The 27,942-nt window shown below is 71.1% G+C and overlaps 8 protein-coding genes across 8 annotated transcripts; 5 read left to right on the forward strand and 3 right to left on the reverse strand.

The window, feature by feature from the left end:
- Positions 1–4,575: 4,575 nt before the first annotated feature.
- On the forward strand, positions 4,576–5,034 carry AURANDRAFT_19015 (hypothetical protein; the record flags this gene model as incomplete). Its single annotated transcript, XM_009034101.1, has 1 exon — positions 4,576–5,034. The coding sequence occupies one exon, from the start codon at positions 4,576–4,578 to the stop codon at positions 5,032–5,034; it is 459 nt and encodes a 152-aa protein (XP_009032349.1).
- Positions 5,035–5,062: 28 nt separating this feature from the next.
- Positions 5,063–6,196, reverse strand: AURANDRAFT_18502 (hypothetical protein; the record flags this gene model as incomplete). Its single annotated transcript, XM_009034410.1, has 1 exon — positions 5,063–6,196. One exon carries the CDS (start codon positions 6,194–6,196, stop codon positions 5,063–5,065), a length of 1,134 nt encoding a protein of 377 aa, XP_009032658.1.
- A 1,054-nt stretch (positions 6,197–7,250) lies between these two features.
- On the reverse strand, positions 7,251–9,567 carry AURANDRAFT_52040 (hypothetical protein; the record flags this gene model as incomplete). The annotated part of the gene is made up of 2 exons (XM_009034409.1): positions 7,251–7,437; positions 7,509–9,567. Coding segments are annotated over 2 exons (2,244 nt in total), but the record flags the coding sequence as incomplete, so codon positions are not given.
- Positions 9,568–11,403: 1,836 nt separating this feature from the next.
- AURANDRAFT_18982 (hypothetical protein) lies at positions 11,404–12,096 on the forward strand (the record flags this gene model as incomplete). The annotated part of the gene is made up of 1 exon (XM_009034102.1): positions 11,404–12,096. The coding sequence occupies one exon, from the start codon at positions 11,404–11,406 to the stop codon at positions 12,094–12,096; it is 693 nt and encodes a 230-aa protein (XP_009032350.1).
- Positions 12,097–16,860: 4,764 nt separating this feature from the next.
- Positions 16,861–17,919, forward strand: AURANDRAFT_18932 (hypothetical protein; the record flags this gene model as incomplete). The annotated part of the gene is made up of 1 exon (XM_009034103.1): positions 16,861–17,919. One exon carries the CDS (start codon positions 16,861–16,863, stop codon positions 17,917–17,919), a length of 1,059 nt encoding a protein of 352 aa, XP_009032351.1.
- Positions 17,920–18,182: 263 nt separating this feature from the next.
- Positions 18,183–19,915, forward strand: AURANDRAFT_69603 (hypothetical protein; the record flags this gene model as incomplete). The annotated part of the gene is made up of 2 exons (XM_009034104.1): positions 18,183–18,305; positions 18,533–19,915. The coding sequence occupies 2 exons, from the start codon at positions 18,271–18,273 to the stop codon at positions 19,857–19,859; spliced, it is 1,362 nt and encodes a 453-aa protein (XP_009032352.1).
- Positions 19,916–20,092: 177 nt separating this feature from the next.
- Positions 20,093–21,789, forward strand: AURANDRAFT_70563 (expressed protein; the record flags this gene model as incomplete). The annotated part of the gene is made up of 1 exon (XM_009034105.1): positions 20,093–21,789. A coding segment is annotated over one exon (1,697 nt), but the record flags the coding sequence as incomplete, so codon positions are not given.
- Positions 21,790–26,197: 4,408 nt separating this feature from the next.
- On the reverse strand, positions 26,198–27,118 carry AURANDRAFT_4152 (hypothetical protein; the record flags this gene model as incomplete). Its single annotated transcript, XM_009033848.1, has 2 exons — positions 26,198–26,389; positions 26,438–27,118. Coding segments are annotated over 2 exons (873 nt in total), but the record flags the coding sequence as incomplete, so codon positions are not given.
- Between the last annotated feature and the right edge of the window lie 824 nt (positions 27,119–27,942).

Consider the following 27,942-nt stretch of genomic DNA (forward strand, 5'->3'; position numbering starts at 1 on the left):
ACTCTGGCTCGGAGGGCTGCCCCGGCGCCACGGAGACGCCCATCAGTGCACCGATCAAAACTCAGATTCTGATAGCCTGGATTTAAAAGTCAACATTTTTGTTGAACTTCAGCACTTTTGTTGAAGTTAAATCTTGCGATTTCGCGACCCGAACCAGCGACCGCGCGCAAAAAGCCATCGCAAACGTGCAATTAACGCGCGAATATCATCAAACTTGCTTTGATACGACCATAACCCAATTTTGGCCGTGATTTCAGCCCGCGGACCGCCGCGACACCGCGCCCGCGCGCGCGGTCGACGTACAGCCTCTATGGACGACTAATGACTCTGGCTCCGCCGGCCGGAATTCGATGATTGATCTTTATTAATTAATTTCGTACGGGTGCACCTAGATGTACGTTGATCGGGGCACTGACGCCCATCGGCGGCTCGAGCACCTCAAGATGACGCTCAACATTCACCAGCCGAGGCGGTCGATGGGCGCGACGCGCACGCCTTGAGCGACGCGAACGCGCGACGTGACCATGCCGCGCGGCGCGCTCCTGCTCCTCCTCGCGGCGAGTGCCGCGGAGCGCGACTGCCGCGGCGAGCTCTGCGGCCTGCGGCCCTACCTCTGGACCATGATGGCGTCGACGCCGACGACGCTGACGCTCTCGGACCACTTCGTGGACCACTACGCGGCCCTCGGCGTCGACCCGGCGCGCATGCGCGCCGTCGTCGACGACGGCCCGGCCGCCGACGCGCTCCGGGCGTCGCTCGCGCGCCGCGGCGTGTCCGTCGCGGCGGCCGCCGCGCGCTACTCGTCCGCGACGCGGACGGCGCTGCTCAACGACTGGCTGCGGACGCTGCCCGGCGATGCCTGGGCCCTCGCGCCGGACGTCGACGAGTTCTTCGAGTACGACGACGTGGACGCGCGCGTCGCCGAGGGCGAGGACCGCTTCGTCGGCCGCATGGTCGACCGCGTCGGCGCGGACCTCACGTTCCCGGAGGCGTCCGCGGGCCGCGCGCTCGGCGACCAGTTCCCCGGCGAGTGCCGCGGGCTCCGGGGCCGCGCCTGGGTCATCAAGCAGACGCTCTTCCGCGTCGCGGACGCCGACGGCGCGACGCGGCAGTTCTGGGGCGCGCACGACCACTCGGCGGAGGGCCCCAAGGCGCACAAGCGCCTCGAGCGCGCGGCGCGCGCGGGCCGGGAGACCTTCCACGACCGCGCCGTGCCGGGCTTCGCGCACTACGCCTTCGTCGGCGGCCGCGGCGGCTTCTTCGGCCTCCTGCAGCGAAAGATCGCGATCTACGCGGGCCAGGGCGAGGCGGCCGACGGCGGCCACCGCGGCGTCTACGAGAGCCTGCGGACCCACTTCGACGAGGCGCGCTTCAACGCCACGGGCGAGGTCGCGCTCACGGCCGAGGGGCGGCGCTTCTTCGAGAGCAAGTGCGAGCGCTGGGAGCCCCCGCGGCGGCGGCGGTTGGCGAAGCGACCCGTGCACGACTACGTCCGGACGAAGGAGGACCTCGAGGAGATCGCGGCGCTCGACCAGGAGCTGCGCGACCTCGGCGTCTGGCTGCAGCAGGACCACCCCTACTTCCCGCCGCCGGTGTCCGCGCGGCAGTACGCGTCGCGCGCGCGGACGAACACGCGCGTCCTCGGCGTCTGCTGGGCCCTCGCCGCCGCGGCGTTCGTGTATCTGGCGCGGCGCCCGCTGCCCGAGGCGCCGCCGCCGCGGCGCGAGGCGCCGGGCGCGGCCGGCGTCCTCGGCGACGTCGCCACCGTCGCCTTCGTCCTCCTCGCCTTCGCGGCGATCCCGCCGGGCTGGTACTACAAGTAACTATCGAGGCGACGTCCCCCGCGCGGGCCGCGAGTGGAGGAGCCCGACGAGGCGGAACTGGCCCGACCGCGAGATCGCCGTGTTGCGCATGGACATGGACGAGAGCCGCGGCAGCTCGCGCGCCATGGTCGTCAGCCCCGCCTCGGAGAGCCCCCGGCACTCGGACACGTAGAGCGACCGCAGGGCCTTGCACGCCTTCCGCAGCGCGACCAAGGCCCGGTCCGTGATGTCGTCCGCGCCGTCGAGGTTGAGCGCCTTGAGGTGCACCGCGCACCGCGAGCTCGCCAGCGCGTCGATGCCCGCGTCCGTGCAGCTCTCCTCGGCCGTGCGGCAGAGGTTCAGGTCCTCGAGGCAGGGCGCGTGGCGCGCGACGGCGCGCAGCACGTCGTCGGCCTCGACCTCCGTGTGGGACACGTCGAGGTGGCGGAGCGCGGGCGCGCCCCGTTCCAGAAAGTCGACGAGCGACGCCGTGGTCACGCGCGTGCACGACGCCAGCGATAAGCGCACGAGCGTCTCCCGCGGCGGGAACGTGCACCGCCGAGGCTCGCGCGCGGCGCCGTCCAGCCGCGGCAGCGTCGGCGGCGACCAGAAGGCGAAGCCGGAGCACTGGCCGGCGTCGAGCGTCCGCAGCTCCGGCAGGCCCATGATCGCCGCGAAGGCGGGCTGCCGCAGCCGCTTGCAGCCGACGCTCGAGAACGTCCGCAGCTTCGGCAGGTGCGCCGCGCCGAACTCCGCCAGCGCGTCGCCGCGCACCTCGTCCAGCGAGTCGACGCAGAGCTTCTGGAGGTGCGGCAGGGGCGCCTCGAAGATCCGCCGGAACGCCCGGTCGTCGAGGCACTCGCAGGCCGTGAGGTCCAGCGTCACGGCCGTCGCGCGGACGTCGTCCAGCACGGAGATCACGTCCGCGGACCGCAGGTTCACGGCGTAGCGCAGATCCCAGTCCGCGAGGAGCGCGTTGCCCGCCGCGAGCGCGCGGAAGAGGTCGCCGTAGAGGAGCCGCCGGTTGCCGATGCCCTTCATGATGCGGCACTTGAGCTTGTCGGAGCACTTCGCGAGCACCGCCGGCGAGGCAAGTTCCATGCGCCGGCTCATGGCCTCGCAGCAGAGCTCGTCCAGTCGTTTGGGCTGGAGCGTCTGCACGCGGTCCACGATGGCGGAGCGGCACAGGGGGCAGCGCCTTATTCTCTTCGCGCAGCCCAAACAGAGGCTGTGCATGCACGGCGCCAGCCGGCAGCTCTTGCCCCCGACGGCGAAGCACACGGGGCATTCTTCTCCCATCGTCTCGCTCCGTTTCCTAGCTCCCGCTTAGGAACTTCTCCATCGTCCTGAGAGCTTGGCGTTTCGAGGTCAACACGGCGCATCCCCTTCAATAACTAGTCCAACATGCTGTTGACATCAGCCTCGTGAGATCGAATCGCTCCTCCTCGAGCTGTTTCTATCCCGAGCTCTTGCCGTTCGTCCCGGCGCCGTCCGCCGCTCGCGCGTACAGAAAAACGCCCCCGCGCCCCTCGCCCGACGCTCGCTCGACGCCCGAGCCTCGCCGGGAACCATGGGCTTCTTCATCGATCCCGAGGAGTGCTCGTCGATCCAGATCCTCCAGCTCTTCGCCGCCTACGCCTACCTCATGTACATCGGCTGCTCCATGATCTCCGATGGCGCGGAATTGCTCATGCTGACGCCCTACAGCAAGCTCGTGGGGTCCTGCATCCTGCCCGTGCTCGGCGCGGTGCCCGACGGCGCGCTCGTGCTTTTCAGCGGTTTAGGCCCCGACGCGCAGGAGAACCTGGACGTCGGCGTCGGCGCGCTCGCCGGGTCGACGGTCATGCTCATCACGATCCCCTGGGCCCTGGCGATCTGGGGCGGCCGCGTCGACGCGGACGACCGCGGCCGGCCCAGGTACGGCCCCGCGCCGCGGCTCAGCGAGGGCAACGTCTGGAACTCCGCGGTGTCCGTGGGCGCCGCGGGCGCGCCGGCCGTGCGCACGATGGCGCGCTGGATGGCGCTCACGGCCCTGCCCTACGTCATCATCGAGGTCGGCGCGCTGCTCGCCGCGGCGCGCCTCGGCGACGACGTCGCGGCTCTGTCGCTCGCGGAGTCCGGCTGGGCGCTGACGGCGCTCGTCTGCGCGCTGCTCGGCTTCCTCGCGTACCTGCGGACGCAGTACCGGGCGGCCTTCGCCGGGCACCCCGTCCTCGAGAGCCGCACGTCCGCCGCCGCGGTCCGTTCCGTCCGGGGCCGGGGCCTGGGCATCATCGCGGCGCTCGAGCCGCACCTCGCGGCCGAGAAACACGACGCGCGGAGCCCGCTCGTCGACGCCGAGGCGCCGTCGTCCGGCGCCCCCGTGAGCTCGCTGGTCAAGTCCGTGCTCCTGCCCTTCTACGCGCGCTACGACGCCGACGGCTCCGGAGTGCTCAGCCTCAAGGAGCTGTCGAAGGTCTTCGAGGACATGAACGAGCCCAAGGACGCGAAATCCCTCGAGGCGACCTTCGCGCACTTCGACTGCAACCGCGACGGCGTCGTCGACTTCCCCGAGTTCTGCCGCGGCATGGTCCTCTACGCCGCGGCGAAGAAGCGCGACGAGGCCGCGGGGGGGTCCTCGCTGCAGCGCCAGACGTCCGCGGCGCGGCGCGCGCCGTCGCCGGCGCCCGTCGCCGACGACGACGACGACGAGGACGAGGAGGTGCCCGACGAGTTCGTGGCGGACAAGTACAAGTCCATCGAGGACCAGCAGGCGGCGATCCGCCGCGCGGCGATGAAGCTCTGCGGCCTGGGGACGGCCCTGGTGCTCACGTTCTCGGACCCAGTCGTCGACGTGCTCAACGAGGCCGGCGCGCGGTCGGGCGTCAACGCCTTCTACGTGTCCTTCGTCGTCGCGCCCATCATCACGAACGGGAGCGAGGTCCTCGCGTCCTACACCTTCGCGCTCAAGAAGACGCAGAAGTCCATGGTCGTCGCCTACGAGCAGCTCCTGGGCGCGGCGGTCATGAACAACACGTACTGCCTCCTCGTCTTCCTCGCCATCATCTACTTCCAGAAGCTCTACTGGAAGTACACGGCGGAGACGCTCGCGATCCTCGCCGCGGAGGCCTGCGTCTTCGCCGTCGCGACGCGGCCCGTCCACACGCCGAAGACGGCGCTCGCGGTGCTGTCGCTCTTCCCCGCGACCATCGCGCTCGTCTACGTCCTCGAGACCTACGTGGGCCTCGCCTAAAGCAAGCTTCGTGATCCTTTAGGACGACTCACGCGAGGACCTTGGCGAGGGCCTCGACCTTGGCGGCGACGGCGTCGCCCATGGCCACGCACCCGACGAGCGTCTGGTCCGTCGCGCCCTCGGAGACGATGTCCTTCGTGCGGAGGCCGTCGTCGAGGACGGCCTCGACGGCGTCCTCGAGGAGCTGGCCGAGCTCGGGCTGGGCGAGGTCGTAGGTGCACATCATGGCCGCGGAGAGGATCATCGCGAGCGGGTTCGCGGCGTCGGTGCCCGCGATGTCCGGCGCGGAGCCGTGGATGGGCTCGAAGACGCCGGGCCCCTCGGAGGGGAGGGACGCAGATGGCAGCATGCCGAGGGAGCCGACGAGCATGGACGCCTCGTCGCTGAGGATGTCGCCGAAGATGTTGCCGCAGACGATCGTGTCGAACTGCTTCGGCCAGCGCACGAGCTGCATGGCCGCGTTGTCGACGTACATGTGGCTCAGCTCCACGGTGTCCGCCCACGACTCGCCGTGGACGCGAATCACCACCTCCTTCCAGAGCTGGGACACATCCAGCACGTTGGCCTTGTCGATGGAGCAGCACTTGCCGCCGCGCTTCGCCGCGACGTCCATGGCGACGCGCGCGATGCGCTCGATCTCCGGCTCGCTGTAGATCATGTTGTTCTGGCCCACGCGGTGGCCCTCGTCGTTGACGAAGATGCCCGCGGGCTTGCCGAAGTAGACGTCGCCGCAGAGCTCGCGGACGACCATGATGTCGACGCCCTCGACGATCTCCGGTTTTAGGGACGACGCCTCGAGGAGCTGGGGGATGGCCTTGGCGGGACGCAGGTTCGCGAAGAGGCCCAGCTCCTGGCGCATGGCCAGCAGGCCCGTCTCGGGCCGCAGCTCCCGCGGGTTGCCGTCCCACTTGGGACCGCCGATCGCCGCCATGAGGATGCTGTCGGCCGCCTGGCACGACTTGAGCGTCGCCTCGGGCCAAGGCGTGCCGGCGGCGTCGATGGCGCAGCCGCCGAGGAGCTGCTCGTCGTACTCGAAGGACACGCCCTTGGTCGCGCCGGCGGCGTTGAGCGCCTTGACCGTCGCCGCCGTGATCTCGGGACCGATGCCGTCGCCGGGCAGGAGCGTGATCTTGTAGTTCGACTGGGGTGAGCTCACCGCCATCCGCGGCGCGGCGCGCGCCGACCGGGCGCTCGGCGCCACGAGGGCGCCGGCGGTGGCCGCGAAGGTTGCAAGAAGCGCGCGCAACATCATCGTGCAAGGCGGATTGATGATCGACGACTGATCGACGACGTAGGAGGCTGCGTTCACGCAGTTGAACGCCGTCGACAAGTCCGTCGAAGCCTCGTCGACGCCGTCCGCCGCCACAGTTCCGGCGCAGCAGCCCTCGTCGCCGCCGCCCCCCGCCCCCCCACAACCACGCCTAGCGAACCGCGGGACCCGGATCTTAAACGAGGCCCCTCGACGGTTGGGCGCGGATCGCGCGGCGTCGGCGCCGGCCGCGCGCGGGCGGCGCGCCCGAGGGCGCGCTACGGCGCGCGGAGGATGCGCTCGACGGCGGCCTTGGCGAGGTTGGCGAAGGGCTGGGACGAGGTCTTGACGCAGACCTTGCAGGCGTTGAGGCCCTGCTTGAAGGTGAGCTCGACGAGGAACGTGTGCGCGCCGCCGGCCGTCTTGATCGAGAAGTACGCGACCTCGGTGCCCGCGGGCTGGTTGGGCACGGCGCGCCGCGCGACGTAGTGCGCGTTGCGCGCGGAGAGCTTGGCGCTGGCGGCCTCGATGGACGCGCCCGTCGGGAGGTCGGGCACCGTCGACGACGTCTCGAGCGAGTCGTCGATGGCCTTCCAGTTGGCGATGAACGCGCCGCGGTCCATGGCGCCGTCGGGTGCCCAGAGCGCGTCGAAGTCGACGGGCGCGGCGCCGTAGAAGACGGCGCCCGTGTCCGCGTTCTTGAAGGCGATCTGGAGCGGCACGACGTGGGGCGGCGCGTTCGCCGCGGGGCCCTGGTACGGCGCGAGCATCGCGCCGACGCCCGCGGCGAGCGGCAGGCTCGCGGCGCCCTGGCCGCCGGGGAGCACGGGCGGGGCGAACTGGAGCGCCGGCGTGCCCTGGGGCGCGATGCCGAAGGGCGACTTGTTGCACTGGACCTGGAGCATGCGCAGCGGCTGCGGCGACCCGTTCTGCACCTCGACGTCGAAGCTCAGGCCGGCCGCGCCGGGGCCGACGGACGCCTTGAGGCCGACGCCGCCGCTCGCCGGGCCCGGCTGGACGAGCAGCACCTTGGGCCGCGCCACGGGCGCCGCGGGCGGCGTCGGCGCCGCCGGCGGCGCCGCGAACGCGTCGAGGACGCCGCCGCCGCCGAGGAGGTCGCCGCCGCCCAAAGCCGGCGCCGCGGGCGCGGCCGGCGGCGGCGCGGCGTCGAGGCCGAGGACGCCCATGTCGAGCAGGTCGATCTCGCCGGACCCCGCGCCGCCGCCGCCGCCGCCGCCGAGGATGCCGCCGGAGAGGTCGTCGTCGCCCGCGGGCGGCGGCTCGTCGCCGCCGCCGCCGCCGCCGTCCGCGTCGTCGAAGTCGTCGTAGGCCTCCTCCTCCTCGCCCTCCGCCGCGTCCTTGGCAGCGTCGCCGTCCAGCACGAAGGCCGCCGGGGGCTTGTGGTACACGGACGCGAGCGTCGCGAGCTTCGAGAGCAAATCTTCCAACGTGTCGTCGTCGAGCGCGTCCGTGTCGTCCTGGATCGCCGGCTTCTCGCCCAGCACGACGGCCTTGGCGCAGTCCGGGTTCGTGCTCAGGAGGCGCCAGTAGATGAAGCCCCGGTCCCGCAGGTCCGGGTTGTCGGACGTCGTCGTCGCCTTGTCCAGGGTCGACTGGACCATCTCCTGCGCCTTGCCCTCGTTGGGCTGCTTCAGGAAGAGCTTCACCGTCGCCGTCAGCAGCTGGAGCTGCACGGCGTGCTCCTCCTCGGCGAAGGACTCGAGGAACGTCTCCAGCAGCTCGTCCGCGTTCTCGATCTGGTCCGCGTACTCGCCGATGATCCAGATCATCGACGCCTTCGCGTCCGGCTCGTCCAGCGACTCCAAATTCTCGCAGAGCGTGCCGATGACGCTCTCGTAGCGGTTCGGGTACTTGCGGAAGATGTCCTTGACGACGACGACGGCCTCCATGACGACGTAGTTCACCTTCGTCTGGATCAGCTCGAGGAGCACGTTCACGCAGCGCTGCGCGGCCTTGTCGAGCTTGACGGCGCAGCGGCCGATGGCGCGCACGGCGCGGCGCACGAAGTCGATGTCGACCTCCTGGGCGTACTCCTTGAACTCCAGCAGCACCTGGTCCACGTTCTTCTCCGACACCAAACGAATCATGATCTCGAGCTTCTCCAGTTTGACGTAGATGGGGTCGTTGTACTTGCAGAAGAAGACCTTGATCTCGTTCTCGAGGATGCGCCGGTCCCGCTGGACGATCAGGTTGATGTTGCGCAGCGCGACGTAGCACATCTCGGGCTCGCCGTTGACGAGCGTCACGAGCGGCGGCGCGAGCTTCTTCCGGTAGCCCGCGCAGAGCTCGGACTCGACGTCCATGGCCGCGTACATGTACTGGAGGATGACCTTGACGGCGCTCATGACGACGGCGCTGTTCGCGTGCTGCAGCCGCGGGAGCACGCGCTCGACGATGTTCTCCGCGTCCTTGGCCTCCGCGGGCACGTACTTGGCCAGCGCGTCCAGGATGGACACCTGGCCCCACTCCGTGCACTCGTTCAGCGCCGCCAGCAGCTTCTGGAGCACGGACGTCGACATCTTCATGACGTCGTCGTCGTTCGACGCCTCGGAGATCTCCGTCAGCGCGGCGACGGCGTTCGCGACGACCGTCGGGTTCGGGTCCGCGACGAGGTCCCGCAGGGCGTCGACGAAGCCCCGGTCGACGACCAACTCGGGCTGGATGTCGTAGAGCTTCGCCACGCAGAGCGCCGCCGTCTTGCGCACGTAGGGGTCGCCGTCCTTGACGCACGCCGCCAAGGGCTCGCACAAATACTCCGTGATGCGCTCGACGCGGATGCAGCCCATGGTGCGGATCGCCAGGGCGCGCACGAGCGGGTTCGGGTCCGCGGCGTCCTTGACGAAGGTGTTGACCGCGAGGAGCGCCATGTCGGGGTGCGTCCGCGCGTAGTTGATGAGGTAGAGGTAGACGAGCTTCTTGAGCTCGATGTTGCCCGTCTGGATGCAGTTCAGCACGTCCGTGAAGAGCATGGACACGTCCTTGCCCACGGTCATGTTCGCGATGACCTTCTTCACGGCGTCGATCTTCTTGTCCCGCGACGCCTGCGTTCGTATCGAGATGCGGACCGGCGGCGCGCGCGCGCGCGCGGCTGTGTCACTTTTTAACGGACGGCGACCGGCTTGTGGCACGCAGGCGCGACGGCGGGCGCGCGCGGTCCCACGCGCGACGGTGCGACGATTTTCGACGCCGCAAACGCGCCGACTGGAGCTCGGTGCGCAGCTCCTGCGTCTCGCCCTTCTTGGTCGTCGAGAAGAAGCGCCCATCGCCGCCGCTCTTGTCCTTGTCCTTCCTGGAGGACATGGCGGGGCCTCAACCCGCCGCGAGGCCGACGGGTCGACGCTCAAAGACGACGCCGCGAGCACCTCGCGGCCGGCTGTGGCGGCGGCAATCGTCACCTAGCCAGGGCTAATCAAGGATTTCTGCACCATGCACGGCTCATGCACCTCAGCACCTGTGCGCGAAGCGTGCTTCTCGAAGATGGCAGCCCTCTCCGACGCCCCCTACGACCTCGTCGTCGTGGGCCGCGGGCTCGTCGGGAGCGCCGCGGCGCGCCACGCCGCCGAGGCCGGCCACCGCGTCGCGATCGTGGGCCCCACGGAGCAATCGCAGCCCGAGGTCGGCGTCTACGGCTGCCACAACGACGAGGGCCGCATCACCCGGCGCCTCGACGTGGACCCGACCTGGGCGGCGCTGGCGTCGCGGTCCATGGACCGCTACGCGGACATCGAGGCGCGGTCGGGCATCCGGTTCCACGACGCCGTGGGCTGCCTCGCGGTGGGCCGGGCCGGCGGGCCCTACCTCGCGGCCGTCGCCGCGACGGCCGCGTCGCGACGCCTGGAGCTCGAGGCCCTCGACGAGGACCAGCTGCGCGCCAAGTGGCCGAGGCTGCGCCTCGACTGCACGCTGCTCCAGGACTTCAAGGTCGACGGCGCGCCCGCGAGCGACGAGGGCGAGGGCCCGCGGCCGCGATACGCCGCGCTCTTCGAGAGCGGCGCGAAGACGGGCGCGGGCGTCGTGAGCCCGCGGCGCCTGCTCCTGGCGCAGGCGGCGCTCGGCGCACAGGCGGGCGTCGTCCACTACGACGCCGCCGCGGAGGCGACGGCGCGCGAGGACGGGCTCGTGAAGGTGAGGCTCTCGGACGGGCGCGCGGTGAGGGCCAAGACGTGCCTCGTCTGCACGAACGCCTTCACGAACTTCAAGCCGCTGCTCCCCCGGCGCGTGGCGCTGGAGCTGACGACGCAGACCGTGCGGCGCCGCGCGTTCGCGCCGGCGGACGCGGCCGCGGCGCTCGGCGACATGCCGGCGATCATCGTGAAAGGCGGCGCGGCCCCCTACGGCACGGCGTGGGCCCAGTTCGACAGCTGCTACGTGCTGCCGCCGCTCGACTACGGCGACGGCGGCCTGTCGATCAAGGTCGGCCACGGCGCGTTCTTCGAACGGGCGTTGAAGGACCGCGAGGCGGCGGCCAAGTGGTACGAGGACCGCTACGTCGAGGAGCGCCTCGACTCCTTCGCGCGCTGCGAGCTCGCGCTCGTCGCGAAGCGCGCGGTCCGCGACGCGCCCGCCACCGTCGGCGACGCGACGGACCGGTGCGTCATCCCGAAGACGCCGACGTCCCGCCCCTACGTCCACAAATTCGACGAATCCCTCGGCTGCTGCGTCGGCTGCAACGGCTACGCGGCGAAGAGCTCCGACGAGCTCGGGCGCCTCGCGCAGCGCATGATGCTGGGGGACGTACCCCCCGGCGACTGGGACGGCGGGGACATCCCCGCGGACGCGTTCGACGTCGTCTTCGCGGACGAGCCGCCCGCGGCGGGCGTGGCGGGGCTCGCGGTGTAAGGTCACCGGCGGTCATCGGTGATGCAGGCATGGGTGCTGCAAGGTCAGCGATGCCGCAGGCACGCCGCAGCGGCAAAAAGTCTCGGCGCGCGCAGCTCGAGCTCATTCCACGAGAGGCCGGCTCTCCACAAGGACTCGACCACTTGGCTCGCGCGCGCCCGTCGCATCGCCCGTCGACGCGCCGCGGCCGCTCACCACCGCTCGCCACCACCGCCGGCGGCCGCGCCGCTTCGCCGCGGCCGCGCGCGCCGCCGCACGCCATGGGGAACACCTGGGGCCGCAAGGTGCCGCTCAAGGAGGTGCTGCGGAAGAACAAGCGGGAGATCAACAAGGCCATGCGCGAGCTCGACCGCGAGCGCGCGAACCTCGAGAAGCAGGAGCAGAAGCTCATCGCGGACATCAAGAAGTACGCGGGCCAGGGGCAGATGGGGAGCGTGAAGATCATGGCCAAGGACCTCGTGCGCACGCGGACCTACATCACGAAATTCATCGAGCTCCGGAGCCACCTCGGCGCCGTGAGCCTCAAGCTCCAGACGGTGAAGTCGCAGGAGGCCATGGCGTCGGCCATGAAGTCCGTCACGCAGGCGATGATCAAGATGAACAAGACGGTGAACGTGCCCGCGGTGCAGAAGATCATGATGAACTTCCAGCTCGAGAACGAGCGCGCCGAGATGACCCAGGAGATGATGGGCGACATGCTCGACGACGCCATGGAGCAGGACGGCGACGAGGAGGAGGAGGAGAAGATCGTCGGCGCCGTCCTCGACGAGATCGGCATCTCCTTCGGCGACACGGTCCCCGCGGCGCCGACCCTCGCCCCGAACCAGCCCCAGGCCGCCGACGTCCCCGCCGCGCCCGTCGCCGTCGCCGACGCGGGCGGCGGCGGCGGCGGCGGCGCGGACGCGTCCACCGTCTCCGACCTCGAGGCCAGGCTCAACAACCTCCGAAAATAGGGCGCGGCGCGCGCCGGTCGCCGCCGCCTTAGCTCGGGCGCTTGTCTCCTGTGCCTCGGAGGGTGGGTTCGTGGGTCGCTTTGTCGTTGAAGGCAACTTGATCTGGGAGAGCAGACGATGGGCAGCCTCTCGATCCGGTAGCCTTAAAACGATGGTCGTCGTCGACCTGCCGGCGCTGCCCGACGAGCGCGGGCGGTGGGGCGCCGAGGGCGAGGACTCCTGGGGCGACGCCGTCGCCTGGCTCGCGCGGGAGCCGGGCGCCTTCCGGCCGCCCGGGCCGCCGCGCGTCGTCGCCTTCGTCGCGCACAACGGCCTCTGCAACCGGCTCGCGGGGCTCGGCGGCCTCTGGGCGCTCGCGGACCACTACGGCGCGGCCTTCGAGCTGCTCTGGGAGGGCGAGATCGCCTGCCAGGGCGCGTTCTCGGAGCTCTACGACGATGCCGACGGCCTCGCGGTCGTCGACGGCGCGCGCGTCCAGGAGCTGCGGGACGCGCCGGACTGCTGGGTCTTCGACACGAAGCGCGCGTCTCACTTCTGGACCGCGCCGTGGACCTTCCTGCTGTCCACGGAGGCCGGCGCGCCCGACTTTGCGAGTTTCGACGCGGCGGCGCGGCGCTGCCTCGGGCGCCTCGCGCCGTCCGCGGCCGTGCGCGGCGCCGTCAACGGGTTCCTGTCGCTGGGACCCTGGGGGCTCCTGGACCTGTCGCGGCGCACGGTCGGCGTCCACGTCCGGGGCACGGACCACGAGACGTTCCACGACGGGGCAGGAACAGGGTGATTCAAGTTCGCTTCAACATGAGTGTTCCGCGCGCAATCGTTCCAGAGAACGGATCCACGCTTCGAGGGCGCTCCGAGAGATAATCGTCCGTCCAAAAATTAGCCGAAACGAGCGGAAAATAACCGAGATAGAAGCCTCCAAAGTTGGGAATTTCGCACTCTTTTCCTGCCAGGTTCCACGACGGCTTCGCGGCCTACGCGTCGACGGTCGACCGCTTCGAGGCCGAGATCGGCGCGCTGCTGCGGGGCGCGGCGCCGGACCCCGGACACCCCGTCGTCTTCCTCGCCGCGGACGCGCGGGGGACCGTCGACCGCGTCCTGGCGACGTTCCGCGCCGCGGCGGACGACGGCCGCCTCGTCGTGCTCGACAAGCGCTTCGCGACGCCCCACGCCTGCCTCAAGGTCGTGCGCCACACGTCGTCCGTCGACGCGTTGGCCGACCTCTACCTCCTCGCGCGCTGCACCTCGATCCTCGGCACGTTCCAGTCGTCGTTCAGCGAGCTCGCGGCGGTCCTCGGCGGCGTGCCCGCGCGCTGCCCCGGGCTGCCCCCGCGGCTCCGCGCGTCGCTGAATCTGTACGCCGCCGTGCGAGCGACGGCGGCGGTCGCCGCGCCCGCGACGGCGGCGGTCGCCGCGCCCGCGACGGCGGCGGTCGCCGCGCCCGCGACGGCGGCGGTCGCCGTGCACGACGGGCCCGCGCGGCCCGAGCTCGCGGGCGAGGCGCCGCGGCCGCCGACGGTCATCGCGCCCTGCGCGGCGCTCCCGAAGCTGCCGCGCGACGGCGGCGGCCGCTTCCGCGTCCGCGGGGCCAAGGGCGCGCTCGTCCGCGACCACGTCGAACAGACGGGCGCGCTCGTCGGCGTGCTCCGGCCCGGCGAGGACGTCGTCGCGGTCCGCGAGGCGACGAGCTCCGAGGGCGTCGACCGCCTCTGGGTCGCGGGCCGCGGCTGGGTCTCCGCGCGCGTCCTCGAGCCGCGGCGCGACGCGAAGGGCGACCACGCGGCGGCGCTCGCGGCCTACCAGGCCGAGCGGCACGCGCGCTACACGGCGGACCACGCGCGGTGGAACGCGGAGCTCCTCGCCCTCGTCGCGACGGGCGCCGTCAAGCTCGAGGGGAACCGCGTCCAGATCGTCCAGGCCGAGGCGTAAAAATTCGGGGTTGAAGTTTTTCGTGAACTTCACGGTGCTGTTGGTTGTAGTAAGTGTTGTAGTCGAGGTCGCAATCTGGGGCTGCATCGCGGTCGGATCCGATCGGCGGAGCAGCGTGCATACAATGTCGGGCGCCGGCGGCGGATTCGCCGGCACGACGGACGGATCATTCTTCAAAGCGCCGGGCTGGGTTGACTTGTCGAAGCGGCCGGGCGAATCGAAGCAGGTGCCGCCGACCTGGCGCGCCTGGGCCGCCAACGTCGCACGCTGCGCGCATGTGTTCTACAGCCCAAACTTCGTCTGGCTCTCCATCGCCGCGGTCGTGTGGTGCGCGTGCCCGTACGACCTCGCCGCGGCGAGCGAGTGGCGGCGCGGCTGGATGCTTCGGCGTTTGGCCGTCAACTTCGTCACGACGTTTGGCTACGTGGGTTTCTGGCACGCGGCGCTCTACGTCTGGGGGTGCAGCGACCGCAAATTTATGCCCAACGTCTTCCCGGACGCCTCTCGAATGCTCCACAACGTGTGGTACAGCGTCCTCGCGGTGGTCCAGTGGACGGCCTGGGAATGCGTCTACATGCGCGGCGCGGCGCGGGGGACGCTGCCGACCCACGCGCTGGATAGCTCCGGCGCATACGTGCGGCTCGCGCTCTGGATCGTCGCGATCCCGCTCTACCGGGGCGCCCACTTCTACTTCGCGCATCGCCTGATCCACGTGAAGCCGCTCTACAAGTTCGTCCACTCGCTCCACCACCGCAACATCGACATCGAGCCCTTCGCCGGTCTATGCATGCATCCCGTCGAACATCTTTTTTATTTCTCCTGCGTCGGCCCGTCGCTCTACTGCCGCGCGCATCCGTTCGTCTTCTGGTGGAACGGCGTGCACCTGCTGCTGTCGCCCGCGGCGTCGCACAGCGGCTGGGAGGACCACCTGCAGTCGGACCAGTTCCACATGCTGCACCACCGAAGATTCGAATGCAACTACGGCAGCGCGTCGTTCCCGCTGGACCACCTCTTCGGCACGTTCCGCGACTGCCTCCACGGCTCGTCGAAGACGTACCGGGGCGCGGGCGACGCGGCCGCCAAGGCCGCGCCGGCGAAGGACGGCACGGTGGCGCGGGCGGCGGAGGACGCGACGTACCCGCCGATGCCGAAGAGCCTCAGGGGCTTCTACGGGTATATGATCTTCGTCGCGGTCCTCTTCCTCGGCGCCGCGCGCGAGGCCGCCGCCCCGCGGCCGCTCCACCGCGCGCGCGCCGCCGCCGCGGCCCTCGCCTTCGGGCCCGTCGTCGCCGCGGTCATCCTCCTACGGCTCGTCGGGGACCGGAGCGACCTCCGCTGGCCCTTCCACCGCGAGGCCGCGCCGACGCTCGGCCTCCACCTCGGCGTCGGATTGCTCATCGGCGTCGTTCCGGTCTACCACGCGATGCTCTCCATCCACGCGTAGGTCTGAACTGGTCGTTCTTAACTGCCAGCGCCGTCGCTCTGGGCCTCGTTGAAGGCCTCGAGGATGTCGCGGATGGCGGCCTCCGCCGCCGCGTCCGGCGGGCCCGGCGGCCGGCGCGGGGCGTCCCAGGGCGGCTGGTTCGGCGGCGGCCGGCCCTCGAGCTTCGCCTTGGCCCGTTCCGCCGCCTCGTGCGCGAGGAACGCGTCGTACGTCCGCTCCACCTTCGCCTTGCGGTTCTCCTCGCTGTAGGCCGGGTCCGTCGGCAGGGGCTCGTCGGGCGCCGCGAGCAGCGCGGCGACCTCGCCGCGCGCCTTCGCCGCCTTCGCCCGCATCAGCCGCGCGGCCTCGACGCGCTGCGCGGTCTCGTTCCGCAGGTGCCGCAGGAGCTCTTCCCGGGCCTGCGAGACGCGCAGCGTCCCGGCGAGCTTCTGCATGGCGGCGAACTTCTCGTCGAGCTCGCCCATGAGCTTCGAGACGTCGCCGTTGTCGCTCTCGCCGTCCTCGGCGACGAGGCGCATGACACCGCAGAACTGGAGCACGGCCGCGCGGTTGAGCGCCTTGATCTCGCCGCAGAGCTCCGCGGGCGGCCGCGCGTCCCAGAAGGCCTCGTCGAAGTCCGGCGACCCGAAGGACCGCAGGTTCGCGTTCGTCGGCGGCGGCGGCGGCACGAGGTCGTCGCGGTCGAACCACGCCGGCGGCGGCGGCAGCTCCATGGCGGCGCGGTCGTTTGCGTGCGCGGCGAGCGCTGCTGCGGCGCGCAGACGTGCGCGCGTTGCGCAGCGAGATCTGCGAGCGCTGCGGTCGTTCACAGGCGTGCGCGCGTTGCGCGGCGATCGCTGCGGCGGTGCGCGCGGCGCGCGACGACGCGATCGGCGGCTCGGCGGCCGACTCTCGTCGCTCTCCGGCGCCGCGCCGCCGCCTGTCCGCGCCGTCGACGCGCTGCTGCCCGTGCGACCCGCGAGGGGCGCATCGGGAGCAGCGGGAGCTTTGTCGCCGCCATGGTCAAACAGCGCGTGTCGGTACGTCGCCGCGCGCGCGCGGTTTCGCCGCCACACCCCGCCCCCGCCGCCGCACCGCCCGACCCGCACCGCGCGCGCAGTACTTTTACGACACGGACGTGGGCCACTTCTACTACGGGCCGGGCCACCCGATGAAGCCGCACCGCTTGAAGCTGACGCACCACCTCATCCTGTCGAGCGGTTTGTACCGGAAGCTCGATGTCTACCGGCCGCACCTCGCGTCGGCGGCGGAGATGACGCGGTTCCACAGCGACGACTACGTCGCCTTCCTCCAGCGCGTGTCGCCGGACAACGTCGGGGACCCCCGCGTCCCGTGGGTGCGTGTTTCGCGCGTCGAAAAACGTCAACTCGTAGGTGCGGCCGTTCGTGACGCAGATGACGCGGTTCAACGTCGGCGAGTGCACGGACTGCCCCGTCTACGACGGCCTCTTCGAGTTCCAGCAGATCGCGTCCGGCGCGTCCATCGACGGCGCCGTGAAGCTGAACCACGGGGCCACGGACATCGCGATCAACTGGTCCGGCGGTTTACATCACGCCAAAAAGTCCGAGGCGTCGGGCTTCTGCTACATCAACGACATCGTGCTGGCGATCCTGGAGCTATTGAAGTACCACGCGCGCGTGCTCTACATCGACATCGACATCCACCACGGCGACGGCGTCGAGGAGGCCTTCTACTGCACGGACCGCGTCATGACGTGCAGCTTCCACAAGTACGGCGACTTCTTCCCCGGCACGGGCAACGTCGCGGACGTCGGCGCGAAGAAGGGCAAGTACTATTCCGTGAACTTCCCCCTCAAGGAGGGCATGGAGGACGTGAGCTACGGCCAGGTCTTCAAGCCCGTGATCCAGAAGATCATGGACGTCTACCGGCCGACGGCCGTCGTGCTCCAGTGCGGCGCGGACTCCCTGACGGGCGACCGGCTGGGCTGCTTCAACCTGACGCTCGAGGGCCACGGCGACTGCGTGCGCTTCGTCAAGGGCTTCGGCGTGCCGCTGCTCGTGCTCGGCGGCGGGGGCTACACGATCCGGAATGTCGCGCGGTGCTGGGCCTACGAGACGTCCGTGCTCCTGGACACGCCCGTCGGCGAGGACATCCCCTACAACGACTACTTCGAGTACTACTCGCCGGACTTCAAGCTCCACCTCACGAAGAACCCGAACCTCGAGAACGCGAACACGCGCGAGAGCCTCGCGGCGACGCGCGACGAGCTCCTCGAGATGCTCAACGGCCTCAAGGGCGCGCCGTCGCTCCAGATCCACGACGTGCCGCCGGACTGGAACTCGAAGCTCCGCGAGGTCGACGACAGCGCCCAGGACCCGGACGCCAAGCCGCCGGCGCTGGACCTGAAGACGGGCGCGATCAAGCGCGAGCACCCGGCGGAGTTCGCGCCGCGGCCCGATGCGCCGCCGCCGCCGGCGCCCATGGACATCTAGCTCTCGTCGCACGAAACCACCCCGCTCCTATCCCCCGTCGCCGAGGAGCCGCCGCCCGAGGCGCCTCCGCCATCCCCCAAGCCCGCGTAATCGCCCTGTGACATCGTCGGAGACGGCGGAAGTAAAAGTGGAAGTAATCGTCGGCGTGGCCGCCGACGCGGGCCAACAGCACTTGCTGGCAAGTCCAACAGCGCAAACAGCACCGTGATTGCGGCTCCAGAGAGAGAGAGAGAAAGTCGATCGACAAGGGCGCGGACTCGGTCGGTCGCGGCGACATACACTCTTTGCCGCCCACGTCCGGGCGAGACGCGTGACGCCGCCGCGGCAACTGGGGGACCGAGCGCTGCCATCATGTCGGCGTCGAGTGGCCAGTCGCGTCGCGTGGCGTGCGAAGCGGCGTCCGATTGGAGTTGCACCGGCGAGGGGCAGGCCCCTGGCTGGGGAACGCGCGCGCCCGGTCCCCGCGCCGCGCCGCGATGCGAAAAAGGGCCGCCGCGCCCGCCGCGGACGACCCCCGCCGCGGTCGCAACGCCCCGACGCCGGCCGAGCGCGCGCGCGCGCGTCGCGCGGCGGAACACCCCGGACCCGCGATCTGACCCGAACGCGCGCGCAGGTACTTCTACGACGCGGAGATCGGGAACTTCCACTACGGCCAGGGCCACCCCATGAAGCCCCACCGCGTGCGCATGACGCACAACCTCGTCGTGAACTACGGCCTGTACCGGATGATGGAGGTCTTCCGGCCGAAGCCCGTGAACGCGGCGCTGATGACGCGGTTCCACAGCGACGACTACATCAACTTCCTGCGCATCATCACGCCGGACAACATGCACGAGTACCTACGCCAGCTGCAGCGCTTCAACGTCGGCGAGGACTGCCCCGTCTTCGACGGGCTCTTCGAGTTCTGCCAGCTCTACACGTCCGGGTCCATCGGCGGCGCGGTGCGGCTCAACCAGCAGTGGAGCGACGTCGTCATCAACTGGGCCGGCGGCCTGCACCACGCGAAGAAGTCGGAGGCGTCGGGCTTCTGCTACGTCAACGACTGCGTGCTCGGGATCCTGGAATTGCTCAAGCGGCACCAGCGCGTGCTCTACATCGACATCGACATCCACCACGGCGACGGCGTCGAGGAGGCCTTCTACACGACGAACCGCGTCATGACCGTGTCCTTCCACAAGTTCGGCGAGTACTTCCCGGGAACGGGCGACGCGCACGACGTCGGCTACGACGAGGGCAAGAACTACGCGATCAACTTCCCGCTCCACGACGGCATGGACGACGCGAGTTTCAAGTCCATCTTCGAGCCCATCATCGGCAAGATCATGGAGGTCTTCGCGCCGGGGGCCGTGGTGCTCCAGTGCGGCGCCGACTCCCTCTCCGGGGACCGCCTGGGCTGCTTCAACCTGAGCCTCAAGGGCCACGCGGACTGCGTCAAGTACGTCATGACGTTCGGCGTGCCCATGCTCGTGCTCGGCGGCGGCGGCTACACGCTGCGCAACGTGCCCCGCGTCTGGACCTACGAGACGTCCGTGCTCCTCGGCACGGAGGTCAAGGACGTGCTGCCCTACAACGACTACTTCGAGTACTACGGCCCGGACTACCGGCTCCACATGCCCGTGTCCAACATGGAGAACTTGAACTCGACGGAGTACCTGGAACACATCAAGACCCAGCTCTTCGGCGTGCTCAAGGACGTCGAGGCCGTGCCGGGCGTCCAGATCAAGTCGCAGGCCGACGACATGGACACGTCCGGCGACGGCGGCGCCGCGCCCGCCGCCGCGCCCGTCGCCGCCGCGCTCGCGGCGGCCCAGCCCGACGACGTCTCCAAGGCCGAGGAGAACGACAACAACCCGGACGCCAAGGGCACGTCGGACAACCGCGAGCACCCCGCGGAGTTCTTCCCCACGCCGGGGCCCGACGCGCCCCCGCCCGCGCCCTGAAGCGGACGCGGCCGCGCGCGCGGACCGGAAGCGAGCACCAAGCCAGAAAAAAACAGACCTCCCACCGGATACAGCCCCTCCGTCGTCTGGTCTCGGTGTGTGGGGCACGGGGAGACGGGTGCGGACCCTGGTGCGGACGCCGACTTGGACGCCGGCCGTCGCCGGCGCGCGGCGTCCACCGATATCGATCGATCGTCTCCGACGGAGATCTCGAGCACAGCGAGGCCACCACACGCGCTGTCCGGCAGCGAGGCCGCCAGAGCGCCATGGCCTTCTCGCCGAACGGCGTCTGCATGCCGTCGACGCCGGAGCCGGAGGCGCCGGCGCCGGCGCCGGAGCCGGAGAAGCACGGCCCCCACGAGGAGATGGACCCCGCCGGCGGCCTCCTCAAGTTCTTCACGCACCCGGAGGTGGGCCCCGTGGAGCGGTGCCTGCAGGATCCCATGCTGCGCCAGCACGTCACCGACGCCAACTTCTGCAAGCGCCTGCGGGACATCCGGTCCAAGGCGTTGGTCGCGAAGACGCCGGAGGAGATCTCCGCGCTGACGCGGACCATGCTCAACGACCCGCGGCTCACGCAGTGCTCCATGGCCGGCGCGGGCATGACCCTGACCGTCGAGGAGTCGGACCTGCAGAAGGCCGAGCGCCTCGGCGACATCGCGAAGCGGTCGCCGCTGCTCCTCGAGGACATGGTCGCCGCGGAGAAGTGCGAGGACCGCGAGGCGGCCAAGGCCGCCGGCAACGACAAGTTCGCCGCCAAGGACTACGCGGGCGCGTTAGCCTACTGGACGCGGTCGCTGCGCTTCAACCGGGACCAGGGCATCGTCGAGGACGTCGACTTCTCCGGCGCGATCTACTGCAACATGGCCATGGCGCTGCTCAAGTTGAACTTCGCGACGCGCGCGGAGCAGGCGGCGTCGCGGGCCATCAAGCACTGCGACTTCGCCTACGCGCGCATGCTCGAGGCGCGCGACGAGATGCGCAAGGCCGTCGAGAACGGCGACCTCGAGGCCGTCGACGAGACGCACCCCATGCTGCGCCTCAAGCTCCTCGACGGCGCGACGCGGCGCAAGGCCCTGTACCGCCGGGCCCTCGCGCGCGAGCTGCTCCACCAGCACGCCAAGGCCTACGCGGACATCAAGGACGCGCGGCGCCGCGCGGACGACGACGACGCGCCGCCCGCGGAGAAGCAGACGCTCCGCCGCGAGCTGCTGCGCTTCGACAAGCTCAAGAAGTTCGAGGAGAAGGAGCTCAAGGAGCGCGCGAAGCGCAAGGCCGAGGAGGCGTCCATCGCCGCGAAGCGCGCGGGCGGCGAGAAGTTGGGGGACGCGAAGCCGAAGCCCAAGGGCGGCCCCGCGACGCCCGGCGCGTCCGTGGGCTACCTCGAGGAGAAGGACCACAGCCGCTGGGCGATGACGCGCGCGGCGCAGCTCCTGGAGGACGTCGAGGTCGACCTGGGCCGCGGCGCGTCCGTCCGCGTCGGCGAGGCCCTGAAGCGGCAGTCCGCCGTGTCCGCGTCCGTCACGGTCAAGAAGGGCAAGCGCGCGCTCTACTACGACATCGACGTCCACGCGACGTGGATCGCCGAGCCGCCCCAGGACTTCGACCTGTCGCCCGACGACTCGGTCAAGGCGAGGGACCGGCCGCGGTCGCTCGAGGGCACCGTCCGGCTCTACAACGTGAGCCACGAGACCACGTACGAGCCGGGCGCGGACACGAACGTCGCCTACATGTACCAGCTCGGCTACAAAGGCATCGACCCCAAGTGGTTCGACGGCAACCAGGCCACGGCCGACGCGCCGCCCTGGGCCGCGCTCCTCATCAACGGCGCGCACGAGCTCTACGAGGCCACGGCCAAGGCCGTCGACGCGCTCATCGGCGAGCTCAAGCAGAAGTAGGCAGTTTTTTTAATACAAGTAGGGCAGGTGTGATTCACAGGGTCGTCCGCGAGTGGTCGAGGAACTCGGCGATCATCGCCTTCATCGCGTGGTTCGGGATCAGGTCGGGCGTGCGCAACCGCTCGTTCGTGACCGGCGACGTCTTCGCGCGCTCGAGCCACTGCTGGATGGCGCAGCGCTCGTACGTGTGACCGTCGCAAGCGATCACGGGCTGCTTCATCAATTCGAGTGTCAGCGGGCACGTCAGCCGCTCGGGGACCTCGTCCCGCCGGATCCGCAGGCGCTCGAGCTCCGCGCGGTGGTCCGCGAGCTCGGCCTCGAGGGCGGCCTGGTGCCGCGCGGCGTCGTCCATGACCTCGTCGACGGCGAGCTTCGAGTGGGCCATGCGCGCCGCGTGGATCGCCGAAAACTCGGGCTCGGGCGCCGGGGGCTCCGCGGCGGGCGCCGAAAACTCGGGCTCGGGCGCCGGGGGCTCCGGCTCCTGCGCGGGCTCGGGCACCGGGGGCTCCGGCTCCGGCGCGGGCTCGGGCGCTGGGGACTCCGGCTCCGGCTCGGGCTCCGCCCCGGGCTCGGGCACCGGCGGGGCGGCGCCCGGCGGCGGGCCCGCGGCCGCGCGCGCGGGCGCGGCGCCCTTGGCGCCGGCGGCGCGGGGTTTGTCGAGCTTCGTGACGTCGACGGCCTTGACGCGGTCCTTGTAGGGCGCGACGCCGTACTCGACGAGGTCGCCCTCGCTGATGACCGCGCCCTCGCGGATGTCGTTGGCGTGTACGAAGATGTCGGAGCCGCCGGCCTCGTCGGGCTTGATGAAGCCGTACTTCTTCATGGGAACGTACGATTGGCACACGCCCGTGCGGCGCGCGTCGCCCGCGTCGGCGACCGGGGGCGCCGGGGCCGCGGCGACGGGCGCCGCGGCGGGCGCCGGCGGGGCCGCCGGCGGGGCCGGCGCGGGCTCGGGCTCCGACGCGGGCTCCGCCGCGGGCTCGGGCGCCGAGGGCTCCGGCGCGGGCGCGGCCTCGGCCTCGGGCTCGAGCACGGGCTCCGTCGTCTCCGGCTCGGGCTCCGAGTCGGGTTCCGGCTCGGGCTCGGGCTCGGAGGCCTCGGACACCGCGCGCGTGGCCTCGACGATGGACGCGGCCACGGTGACGGGGATGCCCATCTCCTCGACGAGGTCCTCGACCGTCATCAGCGGCAGCGCGTCCGCGTCGATCAGGTGCTCCGCGAACGTCGCCTCGAACGACGAGAGGCCGAGCGACGCGAGCAGCGCGCGGACCGTGGGGTCGACCTCCTCGGCGCCCTCGGACTCCTCGGCGCGGGCGGCCTCGGTGCGGGTCGGCGGGGCGGGCTCGGGCTCGGAGGCCTCGGGCGCGACTTTGACCTTCCGCGGCCGCGGCCGCCGGGCGGCGCGGGCGCCCCGGCGGGCCGCGCCGCGGTCGCCCCTGTCCCGCGCCGGGGCGGGCGCGTCGCCCTTCAGCAGATCGCGTTCCGCCCTCGCGGCCCGCGCCTCGGCCCACTCGTCGCCCCACCTCCACAGCGCGACCTGGCACGATCCGCCAACGACGAGGACGAAGCTGATGAGCGCGCCGTAGCCAGCCACGAAGCCGGCGACCACCAGCAAGGGCGTGAACAGGACGGTCGCGACCAGGTAGAAGTGGCCGATGCTGACGAAGGCGAAGGCGATGATCCCAAACAGGACGACGATAACGAAGTGCGCGACGTATTCGACGAGAATGTTTCCCGAGAGGTGTCGAACGTCGCCGGGAACGGGCTCGGTGGCCGGACGGGGCCTCGTCGTCTCCTTGGGCGGGACGGGCTTGGCGGCCCGACGGCGCCTCTTCGTCTCCTTGCGCGGGAGGTTCATGCCGGCCGCTTCGTGCAGGATGTCCAGGACGTCCTTGGCGACTTTCTTGCGCGTGACCGAGAGGTCGTGAACGTCGCGGGGGACGACCTCAGCGCCGTTTTGGAGGAGCATCTTCACGGAGTCGGTGTGGTTGTTCATCGCGGCCAGCATCAGCGCGGTGAACCTTTTTTCGGTGCGTCGCCAAAGGGTCGCACCTCGTTGGACGAGCGTGAGGGCGACGTCCGTGTAGCCGTACCAGGCGGCGACGTGGAGCGGCGAAAGGCCGGGGTTGTTCACGTCCGCGCCGTTGTCGAGCGCGCGCCGCGCTTGCGGCTCGGAGCCCAGGACGCAGGCCATGTACAGGAGTGCGACCGCCTGATCGTCGATGGCTCCGTCGGCTCCGCCTGGGAGAGCGTAGCCCACCGGTCCCTGGCCCATGATGACTTCCAGAGATTCGATCACCGCTTTCCGCTCTTCGTAGGGGAGCGAAGGTCGACCGATGTGTGTGTATTGCGAAGCCGCCATGTGGGGCGTCACGAGCAGCGCCGCGACGCACACGCGAAGGAGATGGGCCATCCGCGGGGGTACACGCCCGGTTTGTTCGACGGAGTTCGCCATCGTCGTCCGCTTCCGCGACCCGCGTCTGCATCGTGCACACTCGCAAGCCTGGGCTAAGCCGAGCCAAAAAGGACTCCAAAACAACGCTCCTAGCCCTACCCGCCCGGCCCCTTGGCGATGATCTTCGCGAAGTCCGCCGAGGACAACTCGCCCTTCTCGTGCTGCTTCGTCGCCCGGTCGAGCTCGTCGACGTAGGGCCGGAAGCTGGCCGCGAACTTCGCGGCGTCCGGGTCGTCCGGGTCGTACGTCGGCAGCTCGAAGGGCGGCGCCTCCGGCGGCTCCTCCGGCGGCGGCGCGTAGGCGGGCTTGTCGCCCTTGAAGAGGTTCGCCGCCTTGAACTGGACCCTGTCCGCGCGGCGGCGCTTCGCGGCGGCGTCGCGCGCGGCTCGCCGCTGGACGGCGGCGTCGCGCGCGAGCGCCTTCGCGGCCGCGTCGGCCGGGTCCCGCGCGAGCGCCGCGGCGGCGCCGGCGTCGGCGGCGTCGAGGTCCGCGAGCGCCGCGGCGGCGTCGCCGAGGCGCGTCCGCGCGGCCGCGCGGCGGACGCGCGCCTTGACGGCCAACAGCGCCGCGCGCGCGTCGACGAAACCCTCCTCCGGCGCGGCGTCGTCGTCGCTGTCCGGGTCGTGGGCGAGACTCAGCGTGCCCAGGCACTCGACGGCCGCCGTGAGCGCGCGGACCTCGTCCTTGCCGCCGCCGGGCCGCTTGCCCGCGGCGAGGCCGACGTTCAGCAGCAACCTCGCGAGCAACTCGGCCGCGGACCGCCGCGCGTCGCCGTCGTCCTCGTCGACGAGGCGCCGCTGGGCCGCGCGCGCCCCCCGGGACCACGCGGCCTCGGCGAGGCGCCAGCGGCCGCGCGCCGCGAGCTCCGCGCCGTACGTTTTGGCCGCCGCGGGGTCCTCGGGTCGCGCCTCCCGGCGTCGAGGCGCAGCGCGGCCCGGAGCCAGACGCGCGCCGGCGGGCCCGCGCGCGGCGCCGCGAGGAGCGCCGCCGCGTCGTCGACGCCGCCGCTCGCCTCGGCCTCGGGGGGCGGGGCCGCGGGAGTGTTCGGGTCGTTCGCGTAATCTCCGAACGCCGTGGCGACGGACGCCTCGCCGACGCGCATGGCGAGCAGCGCCGTCTCCAGACCCTCGGCGACGTCGCCGCGGCCGAGCACGAGGGATCGCGTGTCCGCGCCGTCGAGCGCCGCGAAGAGCGCGTCGTCGTCGCGCGCGTCCGCGGCGCCGACGACGACGATTTTCGCCTCGACGGCGTCGCCGAAGGCGGGCTTCGCGCCGTTGCGCTTCGGCGCCGCGAAGCGCTTCGCGTTGACCTCGCCCGCCGCGGGCCAGGGGCCGTCCGGCCGCGGCGCGAGCTTCCGCTCCACGCGCACGCAATGGAGGCACGCGTCGACCGCTAAACCGTCGGCCGCGTCGACCTCGCAGCGCTCGCCGCGGCGCATGTGCAGCAGCTCTTGCCGCAGCGCGGCCTTCCAGGGCTCGTCGCCGGCCTCGGCGTCGCCCGCGACGACGACGGCGCGCCGCCCGCCGACCTCGCTCGCGCCGCCGCCGGCCGGTTTGGCGACGAAGCTCACGACGGCCTCCGCGCCCGCGCGCGGCCGCACGGAGGGGCCCAGGCCCCGGTGCTTGGGCTGCATGAGCGTGCGCGTCCGCGTCGCCTCGAAGGCCTCGATGTCCTCCCAGACCGTGCGCCGCCGCTCGACGCTGCTCCGCGTGTAGGCGCGCTGCGTGTCCAGGGGCGCGTAGCACTCGTCCTCCGACTCGCCGGGTTCCGGCTCCTCGCCGTAGTACATGGGCATCGTCTACGTCGCGAGACGTGCGGCGACGGCCACCGGTGTGCTCACTGGCTCGGTCGCGCGCCGCCGCCGGCCGCGGCTGCAGCCTAACGAGAGGTTTTGCCCGATTTTTTTGTTGCTGTGCATCTAGTCCATGTTGCCCCATACACCCGTAGAATCAAGGCTCAAATTAGATCGCCAGCTTGACCTTCGTCAGGCGCTCGGAGGCGGCCCAGAGCTTGGCGGCGAGGTCCGCGTCGCCCGTCGCCGGCCCCGGCTTCGCCGGCTTCATGGAGTCGAAGTAGAGGCCGCCGTCCGCCGCGAGGTTCGGGCTCGCCGCGAGGTAGACCTGCGTGTTCGCGCCGAGCGGGATGGGGAGCACGAAGTTCGAGAGCCCCACCATGAGCTGCTTCTGGAACCCGTTCATGGTGGCGTAGGTGTCCGCGAGCGCGACGCCCGCCTCGGCCTTTTCGGTGCCGGAGATGAGGTAGCGCGCCAAATCCGTCTGCACCGCGCCGGGGTGGAGCGACACGGCGCTGCCCTTGAGCCCCTTGGCCTCGAAGCGGCGCTGGAGCTCGTCGGCGAAGAGGACGTTGAAGGCCTTGGAGAGGCAGTAGTTGCCCCACTGGCTGTACTCCTTCGGGTCGAGGTCGTCGGCGATGGCCTTGCCGATCGCGTCCTTGCTCGCCCCGAAGTTCGCCGAGCTGCTCACGGCGATGACGCGGAAGGTCGGCGCCTTCTCCAGCAGCGGCATCATCGCCGCCGTGAGCGCGAAGTGGCCCAGGTGGTTGACGCCGATCTGCCGCTCGAAGCCGTCGCGCGTCGACAGCTTGTCGGGGATGGCCATGACGCCCGCGTTCTCCATGAGCACGTCGACCTTCGTGACGTCCTTGGGCAGGCGCGCCGGGAACGACGACACGCTCTTCAGGTCGCCGAGGTCGAGCTCGACCGCGCGGATCGTCTTGCCGGTCCGCCGCGCGACCTCGTCGACGGCGTACGCGGCCTTGCCGGCCGTCCGCGCCGTCGCGACGACGTCCGCGCCGGCCTCGGCGAGGCGCGCCGCGGACTCGAGGCCCAGGCCCGTGTTGGCGCCCGTGATGACGATCGTGCGGCCCCGGAGGCTCGCCGCGGGCGGCGCGAAGACCTCCGCCGGCGCGGCGCCGGCCGGCGGCGCCGCGACGAGCGGCGCGACGCCGGCGGCGGCGAGGTTGCGCAGCGCGGCGCGGCGCGGCACGCGCAGGGCGCCGGCCGAGCCGCAGAGCAGCAACGGCAGCAGCATCGAGCGGGCTGAAGTAGAAGCGCGAGCCATCACGCGATCTGAGCTGTCGGAGAGCTCCGAGTCAAGTTCAGTGCAAGTTGAACTTCTAAGGTGAACATTTTTACGCATAATCTTCCGAGTCCTCCGCGTAGGACTGGGCCGTGAAGCCCGGCGTCATGGAGGAGCCGGCGGTGTAGGGCCCGGGCGTCATGGACGAGCCGGCGGTGTAGGGCCCGGGCGTCATGGACGAGCCGGCGGTGTACGCGGACGAGCCGGCCGCGTAGGCGGACGCCGTGTAGGCCGACGTGCCCGCCGTGTAGGGCCCGGGCGTCATGGCCGAGCCCGCCGTCGAGAGCATGCCCGGCGTGACGCCGGGCGTCATGAGCGACGCCAGGAGCGGATCCATGGGCTGGTCGTCGTCCTCGGACGCGAACGTCTCCTGGAGCGCGAGCTGGTCCCGGAGCAGGCGCTGCCAGGGGTGGAGCAGGTCGCCGTAGGACCGGCTCGAGTCGCGCTTCGGCTTGCGCTTGCCGCGCTTGTTTTTCCGGGGCTCGCGGCGCCGCGGCTCTTCGGAGACCGCGGCGGACGACGCGGCGGCCGTCGACGCGTCGTCGGCCGCGCGCGCGTCGGGCTCGAGGGCGCCGAGGAGCGCGCTGCCGAGCTTGCCCGTGGGCGTCATGGGCGGCAGGGGCCGCGCCGGC

This window comes from Aureococcus anophagefferens, assembly GCF_000186865.1.
Source record: "Aureococcus anophagefferens unplaced genomic scaffold AURANscaffold_1, whole genome shotgun sequence".
Lineage (NCBI taxonomy): Eukaryota > Pelagophyceae > Pelagomonadales > Pelagomonadaceae > Aureococcus > Aureococcus anophagefferens.